Source organism: Saccoglossus kowalevskii, chromosome 11 (genome assembly GCF_978046115.1).
Source record: "Saccoglossus kowalevskii chromosome 11, keSacKowa6.1, whole genome shotgun sequence".
NCBI classification, from domain to species: Eukaryota; Metazoa; Hemichordata; class Enteropneusta; family Harrimaniidae; genus Saccoglossus; species Saccoglossus kowalevskii.
The window spans coordinates 20,555,815-20,566,715 of NC_140651.1; the positions used below are offsets into that span (position 1 = coordinate 20,555,815).

Sequence of the window (10,901 nt, forward strand, 5' to 3'; positions counted from 1 at the left end):
TTATCATATTAAAGTTTATATTGCATTTCATCAATTAATAAATCGTACTTTTCAACACAAATAATAGTCTCGCTACCTTAACTATAGACTTTTCGCATTACTTCCTAGCTATCTAATGTGTAATGTTATATAAATCATTCAACAGTAACACAAGTTTTATGATGTTACCCTGGCTTTCAAGAAGGCGCATTTTTATAATGTTTAGATAATTTATTCCGTACTGTAGGTCATCGTGTTATATACATTAAGGGAAGGTACAAAACAAATACGTAACATTATGCCAAAGGAATTCCCTTTTCAATTTCGTGAATAATGATATTTTTTTCAGTTGCCCGATCAACTCTACTTGTAGCCATATGTCTAACGATCCAGTTCTATGTTCGGATCTCAGGATTATTGCACAACTAATATTAGTACTCCAGTCCAGTTTAATATCAGGGCAGATAAATAGCAGATGCGGTAAAATGAATAGCGACTCACTAAAGTCACCGGGAATGAAAATGCTCAATTTTATATTTTTTTTATTTGATTATTCATTATTTAAGCAATAACCCCCGCCGAAGGCGGGTATACCACGAGATATTGCACAATTCACGACATATATGCACGAGCCGCAGGCGAGTGCATATATGGAGTGAATTGTGCAATATCAAGTGGTATACCCAACTTCGGCGGGGGTTATTGCTATTATATTATACCAGTATATTGACAATTCGATAAAACTAGTAAAAAAAAAGTTTACTTTCATCTACTAAAAGATCATGATTATGGCCCTTGAACATGAATATTTATAAGAATAGTATGTAGTTGTACGCTGAATGCATACACAAATTACATGCGCAACACAGTTCAAATTGAATACAAACTAATTTTTATTCCACATGAAAAAGAAACATATCCACGTTGAATAGAGCAGTGTAAACACACAAATTAGCATAACAAAGGATGACCTTTCTGACCTTTTACTGACGTGCAACGCGATTTGAAATACAGGGTCGTGTACATTTTGGATCATTTAAACAACGGATTTTCCACGTTTTCATTCCGGTTTTTGTACAATTTGGACTGTAATTTGCCCATTGAAAGTACAGTTGTGAAATAAACCGGTTTTGTGACTCATCATACTACTTGTAACTGTGGATATTTGACGTTCAGCGGTACTTGGTTCGACCGAAATTTGAGACGCGGCGGGACGCGGTGTATCATGTACGGCGACCGGCACAGCGACCTCAGTTCCAACATCTGACCTGGATACCTTTGGTATAACCAAAGTTTTCTGACAGTATGACTGACAAGTTTTGTCGTTGTTCTGGGGTAAGTTTGATGGTGTAAGATCGGATTTTCGCATCGTTTTTGTGACACGTACATGATATGCCTTGTCTCAACTCCGGCCGAAAGACTTTGCACGCCGTCGCTCTAATACAGTGGTTGGTGTACACTCGGCGCAAATCTATAGCTTTCAAAATTACCTTCATCATCTCCTGTAATTTATTTACCCATAGTGGAGAATTACAATACCATATATCGTCGTCGAATCCTGCGTTGTCCCGTGTTTTTTGAAACTGATGACAATTACCCGGGTGCACTGCAATTTTGTCAGCTGCCGCAACCGGACACCGGATGTTATTGGTGGCATACATTTTTGCCTGTGACTCATAGTTTTTTGCATTTTATGTCATTAAATCCCTCAATTATACCTTGTACTTAAAGATCATGTTTTCTTTGTTGGAAGTTCGCAATCCATCTCAAAGTAACAACACTGAGAACATAGCGTTCTGGCGTTCGTGTAGGCACCTCACGGTGTTGAGGGACGGTGGTTTAGGTTTGTGTGGCGAACGACAATCACCCAACGACCGACGCTCACAACTTGGATCCCACCATTAACAAAAAGCAATATTATAGTTATATAACTTTTCAGATGTTTTTAATTCAGTATTTTTTTCAACATTCTTCCAAAATTCAACCACTATATTTCCCTAAAAATCAAATAATACCGGTTTTATGTATTTCCGTATTAAACCTGTAGTCAATTCATGTTCCAGGGCCACTTGGTTTAGCCGTGCATTATCAGCCAATATACCATGGATTGCATATGCAAATTTTGTGTTTGGACCAATCAAATCAATTAATTAACACCATCAATATACTGGTATAATATAATAATCAATATGCAAAAGTTACAACTACAGATTACGGCCAATAACAACATAAAACACAATTACAGATCATAATATTTAATAAAAGCCCCCACTTCTTTACGAACTTTGTTTTTCTGGTTTGTGCTTTCGCAATGATATTTTCCAAATCAAAGATATATTTTACACAAGGGTTTAAAACCTGCAATATTTGACAGATTACGTTGTAACTTGCACTTAAACATATAATAACGACCTATAAGTAGGACATAGTTAAGCATTGATCTATACACTTTGTAGAACTTAATGAGAAAATTAATTCTGTGAACAAGGATAGCTATTTTCTAACTAAGTTCCGAAACGTATTTGTAAATCTACAATCCGAAAATAAGTGATAGTGGTCTTAACTAACCTCTCCACAAAAGGAACATAATAGAGACTCGGCGAGATTCCATGTATACAGAAGTTGATTAGATGGCAAATATTTTATAGTAAGCTTGTACTGGAAATGTCGTAGCTTTGTATGAATGGTGATTTTGTACGGTAGTGTACAAACAGTTCCAATGGAAATATAATATCTATGATGTCATGCCAGTAGAGCTGGAACAGTATTTGAATTTACCGCTCATGAACGGTTTTAACAGCACAATATTCAACTCGTTGTTAGTTTAACACCAGTTAAGCACTTACAATTTGCATGTTCGGTTTACATACACGTATTTTGTTCCTATCACGACCAGCTCGGAGATTCCTTCGTTTTAAAGGAAGCGCAAATTTTAACTGAAAGAAATTATATTGGTACATACAACACCCATAATGTAAAATAAACTATTCAGTGATAACTATTTCAGATTAAAGTTTTGTTGCTTTAGACTGCGGTGTTGATAAATAAAAGTACCGATTACCGGTAACGCTCATTACCCATAACTCTAGATCAAACGTGTTTAAAATGTGTTAACATTGCAGTAATTAGCTCGTTGGAGTGGATTTCAAAAACATGCAAGTAGTGACATTATCTTTTGACGCGGAATATTAAATTGAGCAGCGTATTACTGTTTGGCAAAGCGAGCGAGTATAAAAAGAAAGGTTAATAAACGCAGAAAAAGTATACATAGGCGTGTATTGATCAAGTGTCATAGGTTGCTATTTGAAATTTGTAAACTATTTATAAATGTCCATGTAGAGCAAATTAGTCCCAACATAATAGACATTTTAATGATGATGATGATATTGTTGACGTTGTTGTTGTGTGTACAATACATAAGAGAGATTCAAGTTGCCTATATTCAAGTTGATTGTCCATACAAAATACATTTTTCTAAAAGTCTAGTGACGAAACGATTCCGTGACGTAAATATGTGATACACGTTCCATCACTAGAGGGCGACATGATGGTGTTTAGTTGAAGAGTGGCCAACATATGTTATATACTGGAAGTCAATGTTTCAGTAGAAATGCAATAAAGGAAAATATTTACGAATTGAGCCGGAACAGCCACCGTTAGTGGCTATTGAATATTCAGATATTCTATTAATATAAAAAGCCAAAAGACCTGTTAAATCGAGCGATCAGTTTGGTAAGGTTGGAGCTAGTACAGTCTTCTAATTACCACAATGGATAGCCTACACATCGTCGACGGAATTATGTGGTTGCAGTGTCTCATACGCAATGCTTTCGATTAATAATTGGGCGATGAAATATTTACAAGAAACATCTTAATCTCAATAACATACCATTATTAGCACGCGCATCTTAAGAGACTAATCGATCCTGAACGCCCTGGCAAATAAACAGAAACAGCCCAAAACGGCTTATATTGGCACTTTAAGTAGAAATCACCAACTTCACTTCTCTAAAAAAATGTTATTGTGGTATTTTTTTTATAAATAATGTATTTTTGCTGTTTAGTCCCTCTTTCCTAGAAGCAAAATAGAAAATCTTGGTTTAGAAAGAAATTTACCATATGTGAAAATAATTCCAAAGCTCGAATGTCATTGTGACATAACACGGACCCCGTACAGTTACATTGAGACTTACAATATCCAACGCAGTTACTATGTCCTTGGTCACACATACCTTTGATTCTATGGGAATAAATAATATGGTTTGAAGGTGAATCTGAATTCTTTTTTTTAATTGTAATTTGTCCCTACTATTAGTATCAATTTTGTAAACAAAGACAAATGTTTGGCTGTAGCGCCATCTAGAACTTTTACAGAGTCATTTTTAATTTGGAATTCTCTGATTGGATGGAAGTTTGAGTCTAGCAAGGGCTGATATAATTGGCCTGTTATGTTCAGATTCAATTAAGTCTGAACTATTAATTTGACCGAAATGAGATACGTTCAGCATGCCTAATGTATTCAATGATCGTCGGAAAAATAAATGTTACTCTGTAATTTAGACTCGCATTGATCATGGCATTTTAAAAATCAGAGGTATTAACTCCCCTCAAGTTATGTCTTGGTTCCTCCGTAAGGTAATGGTTGTATCCAATATAAAATTAATTAAAGATGGCGGACTATATCGTTGATTCATCTCATTCTACTGTCGATTAGATGGAGCAAATAATAAACAAGTATTTATATACGTGTTTTGGTTTTTTAATATGTTTGTGGCTATTTCTTGCTTTACGTATTGACTGTATCAGTGTGTTTCTAAGATTTTGATGTAAGCCGTGATTGCTGTTCAGGGCACTGCAGCTGGTCGACAACAATTCAGTCCTTTGCAGTACTTCAGTGAAACTGTTTCTTGACTACCCCCCCCCCCCTCTCGGGAGATATGTGCCAGGTGTGGTATATTGAAGGTGGTGTACGTTCACAATTCAAATCAGCCTAGGCAATGAGGGAACTGTCGCATTTAGTACTCAAGGAAAATTGTTTCTGTTCATGTGTATTTCTGTACAGTTAAATTTGCTGGCTCTGTGCATACACTGTGGCGGCGGCAAGAAATTTTGCATGTTCAGTTCACAATCCCTTGCGGCCCATAGGCACAAATGGTCGCGTATTGTTTTCAGGGGCGACCGTAGGTCTGACAAGGGTGGGATAAATCAAGAGGTTGCCACTTTCATGTTGTGACATCTAGAGGAGGAGGAGGCTGTTATATATCTGGTTAAGGTGTTTACAGCACATTGAACGCCCCCGGCGAGATGTATTTCAGGGCGTCTTGTTTAAATATTACCATATTATTCGTTATTTTAAAACATTATGTCAAAACTACATATACGTACAAAGGATGAACCAAAATATATCATCTTAGCTCTGCCAACTATCTAATTATTTGTGTACAAACATAATTTACATTTAAACATGTACTGATCTGAAATTAATTAATTATTACTATTGACTCCTAATGATGACATCAATTTCTATGAGATTTAGTGACATAGGCCAGCGCCAGATGACACCACAGAGACTCCTCTCGACATTCGTAGAGTTCGATGCCGACTGAAAGAAGAAGAGTGTATTGAGCTGGTATTATTCAGGATAATTTCTTGCTTACTGGAGTATTATAAATAAATGTATGAGCATATCTATGAAAAATGAAGTCATTCTGCTTCAATTATATAAAGAAAGAATATTGAAAAACTGAGTGGGCAAATATAAATGCTGGAATATTGTATGCAGTATAGGTATAGGTCGTTTACCAACTGTTTTGAAATGTGGACTACACTGAATATTGCAATAAAATGCACGCATTTACAGAATTTTAATTTTCCAATAAAGACGTATTCTTTCTAATCTGTCACATGGTGCACGAAATTCGGATATTTTTTTCGAGGGGGACATGGGTACAAGGTTTAATAAAGAATTACAATGTTGAACAATTTTACATGTTGAGGCCCCTGGCCTTGTGCTCCTGGAAGTATGGTAATATGTATAACACCTAATTAATATGCACATTATTCGAAAGAATTTATATAACAAGTTTCATTGATAGCGTTCTTGCTGACCAAGGCTTGAACTGTTGAAATGTCGATGTATTGGGTGTGGCGCAGTGGATTTTAGAATGACGTATCGAGAATCGGCTTATTTGTTATATTTATCATACGCAGGCACATATAACCATAGCAACAATCCTTCAGTAATCACAAATATAATCCCCGTTTTGTTTATATAAATAAATATTAAAAGTAAGTCTCAAAGACCCATTGGATTCGTCACCGATTAATAAATGTGTTCTTTGTAAATTAAACTGATATTTGGTTATTTAGCTAGAATTACAGTTATTATTTTAATTCAGTAATTTTTTGCTAATGAATACTGATAATGATTATTGAATACAGTACCAGCTTCAGATCCGATGTAAAATATATCAAGACGTTTCTTATGTAGATAACCATCTCTCTCTATGTATAATCACACTGAAATTGTTATTACACTTTTATGTCGACCTGTATTGAGCACATTTTAGATTGTGATGCTAGAAATAAACGTTCATTATTAGGTTTTTAATATATTGCACACAGGAAGAAAACTACAAGTTATCTACATAAAATGATACCTTTTATCAGGTTGTAATTTGCTGAAATATGGAATATCATTTTGTATTCCGGAAAGTTAGGCACAAATAAATGTTTGACCTACGAATAAATGTATAAATGTTAGGTCATTGTTGCACTTCAAGATAACAAATGTTATTAACCATGATATTAGATCGACAACCATGGTAGTATGTGGTTGACATAAGTTATATCGATGAATGCCATCATGATAGCAAACAATAAATAGATGTAGATTTTAAAAATAAATGTGTGATTATCTCAGAAAATGAATACTACAATAGAAGAGTAGATCAGATCAGATACCAATCATTTGTTGAACAAACATTTTATCCAAGTATTTAATATCGATCGATTTCCGCAGTTTTAAAATACCTGATGAAAGTGTAAAAACGAAGGGAGATATGAAGACAAACTTTCTTAGCGGTCAACAAGCTGGCTCATCATCAAAATCACTTTCGTTTGATGGAACACTATGGTACAATATGTGCATTCGTGTACGACAATCTCATCTTAACGCCACAGTCCGTAGTTTTCGGCAATGAGGGTTTCCATGAAAAAATATGGAAAACAAATGTATATTTAGTGGCGACTGTCATGAGTCTACAAGTGAATTATAGATATATTTAGTTAATGAAGCCCGTTTCATTTAATAATATTAATTGCGTCTTCATGTACTAAAACATGATGCAACATCAGATCGTTGAACATCAAATACCAAGAATGTACGCAGATTAGAAGTTACATTCCCGGATTTGTTCTGCAGATCATACAAAATGGAAATGCATCTTTAAATCAGTTGTATCATTATTGTTTTACTGCCTTCGTCTTTTTACTTTGAAAACAGGAACGTCTCTGTTATATGTAACTTTTTTGTACTGGATTACTTCATCATCCAATTTGAATTTGTTGTTTACGTCATCATTTATTTCCATGTGTCTAAAGGATCGGTCACTGATACGACTTGATAACTGTTTTAATTTATAGCTGGTTAATATCATTCAACATATTCCCATAACTTGTCACCATTTAGGCTCATGGAGGTCTTAGACGGAACTTGAGTCAGCGAATTGGCTGTATGCGAATTGAATGTATAGAGGCTACGCCTTAAGCTCTTAAACTCCTCTGTAATTGGCTGTTGGAGAAGTGAATAAAGAGGTCTTGGTCTGTCGTGAGTGCTGGAAGACGAGGCGAGCCAACCTTGGAACAGTTCCTACTAGGCCGAGATTAGAAGTGACACGATTCCATTCTCTGTGTGTTTTGTTCAGTAAAAAGGTGGCGAATTCCCCGGACCCTGGTACCTCAGCATTGGTTTAATAACACGATAATTAAGCCTTGATATTTAGCTGACACTAGTACATTGAGCAACATGCCGTAATGTTTAGTGGCGTCATTCTATAAGCAATCTAATCAGAAATGGTAGCACAGCAGATAATGAGAAAAAATGTAGGTTAATGTTAAGAATTATACCAAAGACTATGCACATTTAATTATTTTATTGGTATGCCGACATTTTGTAATACGGGCATGTTCTAATATTGTTAATCACAATGTTATGGATATACAACGAAACAATGAGAAGCAATTACACCACCCAATCCGTTCGCTGCCACAAAACTGTCAAGATCAAAAGATAATCGGCTGGATGTTGAGACAAATGGTGTGGAAGTGCTTGGTTGTTTATAAATGAGCGTTTCGAATTGATTTGGAGTAGGTGGACTTGGTTTCATATACGAAAATTCTGTTGAAATAAAAGGAGTCTTATCGATTATGGGAGATAAGAAGAAGACAACAACAACAGTAAAAACAATAAAGGCTATTATAAAGTGTTACATGGCATGGCACAAACATACTATGAATACAGTACGAGCAATGTGTTACCTCCAATGTCAACACCGCCAATAGGACCATACAAAAGGCTATCGCCCTGCAAATGAGAAACAATGAGCAATAAGAATGATTGATTTTTGTGTTAAAAACATGTATGGTTTATGTGTGTATTTATCTATTTTTTTAAGGAGGAAAGACACATCTATCATTCACTGAAACACAGACGCAACTACAAGTTCAAGTTAGAACTTTGCTAAGTTGAAATAGTAAAACAAACTATTAAATCTGTTTGAGAAACAGTCAAAAACATATGTTTGCGAGGAATGCTGACATGAATCACAGTTAAATCATCACAAATCTTCAAAATCACAAATTTATTTTCATCAAATGTAACTAAATGAAGATGTGAGCCACGATGGGGCAGCTTTGTTTTTGTGTAAGAAAGAAATCTAATCTAATAATAATGGAAGCAATAATCTCAAGCCTGGATATACATTAATTAACTTGTTAACAATGCTTCATTTTTGTCAGTCTAAATCAATGGGATTCTATGATAAAGGCTATTCGTTTCGATATTATGAAATTATTTCGCTTTTATGCCAAGTTAAATACAGTACTTTTACCTAGTAAAATCTCATTTATTAAAGTTATTGTTCAAACATGAGTTATATAAACTATATAGTTTTCAATTTCATTCAACTTATGCAAGTTATAATTCATGACATATGAAACTATAGAGAATACAAAGAAATATCTTTTTTTCTGTAATAATTATGAAAATAATCATTACATTAATATTACATTACGTTATAAATTATCTGTAATATATTTCTGGATATGTTCAGTTCTGTTTTTCAAACAACAAAAGAATTACCCTTTATAGTGTTATTGTGACAACATTGTGCTATGTTAGATGTGTGGTTAACGGTAGGGTTAATAACATATTCAAGTAGAATTCCTTACAGGGATATTTCCTTTTAGCCAGTTTAACCAATTGCCCCCTGGCGCATCTACATCCCGCATTACAAGAGTATACATTGCGGACTGTAATTTAAGAAAAAAAATGTGTTAGGAAATAAATAAAAAACGACTGTTCTGCAATATATCAAATATTGTACATATTCGTAAATGTTTTCACCTGTTTACTCAACCATGAAACTCAGTGTTATTGTTGTGATATATGAGACGTGTTTCTTAATATTAAAACGTTAATTTGAAATATTGTCGATTATTGGATCTCTATTACCCTCAGCACACAGGAGTTCTTTCTAAGCATTTTTTATTGTGTTGCTTAATGCTGCAAAGAAATAAATGTGGCTTGCGTATATAGTATTGTCCATTGCTTAAGTATGCGTATGGAACTTCATATTTCGTAATTTGCCAATGCCAACTATTTAAATGTGAAAACTGATGTGTTTTCAAAGTTATATAGCTATTTAGCATGCCCACCCATTGAGTTTGAAAGTAGTATCCTGATTATGAAAAAAAAGCCTGTTTAATTTTATGTTTTCGTTATTGATATAGTTGTCTGTTATATGTCGAGATGCCATTATGTGTATAATCGAGTAATTAACAGAACTCATCCTCCAAGATTCTATATGTACGTTCACTTGCTTCTTTATAGTCAGGGTGTATAATGCTAGCAGATTTAAACAAAAACATTTGTTTAAGATAATGTCTTTAAGATTTAGTGGTGACCAATTTAAAGGAACAATATGGAACTAGTACAGACAGCTGTCTAGACATTGCGAGAAAGAACAAATGATGTCCACTACTGATACGCTAGAATTAAAAAAAAACGTCAAACAAGAATAATGTTAAGGCCACAAAGCACACAAAACATACATACGGTCAGAAACATGTTGGTAGTCAGTACTATCGATTTTCAACCCTCGAAATCGACTCGTACAAAATGCGTTTACATAGTTATATTGCTGCCTTGAGCTAATTCAAGCTGATAAAATATTGCAGATAAATATCACGCCTTCAACAGTCAAATATATAACAACTGAAGTACCTACTTAATAACTATATTTAAAAAAAAACATCTTACCTCTGACAATCTATTATTGCTCAAAATACGTATTAAAATATAATATGAAATTACGCAATGCATAGATACAGCATAATTTCTCGAAAACCAAAAGGCCAAATTGAGTCATACATTCAACACATTGTTATATAGCAAAAGAGGTGATACTCACAATATCTGCAGTCGGCAATTTTACGTCAGGAGCTGTAGCGAGTGAATATGACTGTTCGCTAGCATAGCATGCGACTTGCAAGCCTGAGAAAGTCAACCTCAAATCATTGGAACATTGGCACCCTAGTGAATACGATACACTAACGAGAGCGATACAAATTGTCAGAAGATTCATCGTAGTTGGTGTGTGCTGTGGCAATACGATTCGCTCGTTTTATGTAAAATCGCGAAA

General features: G+C 34.6%; 1 protein-coding gene across 1 annotated transcript; it reads right to left on the reverse strand.

Annotated features, from left to right (window-relative positions):
- Nucleotides 1-6,335: 6,335 nt before the first annotated feature.
- Nucleotides 6,336-10,901, reverse strand: LOC146736284 (protein D2-like). The gene is made up of 4 exons (XM_085505471.1): nucleotides 10,671-10,901; nucleotides 9,430-9,510; nucleotides 8,518-8,563; nucleotides 6,336-8,377 (listed from the first exon to the last, which is right to left on the reverse strand). Exons 1-4 carry the CDS (start codon nucleotides 10,842-10,844, stop codon nucleotides 8,190-8,192), a joined length of 489 nt encoding a protein of 162 aa, XP_085361597.1. The 5' UTR covers nucleotides 10,845-10,901; the 3' UTR covers nucleotides 6,336-8,189.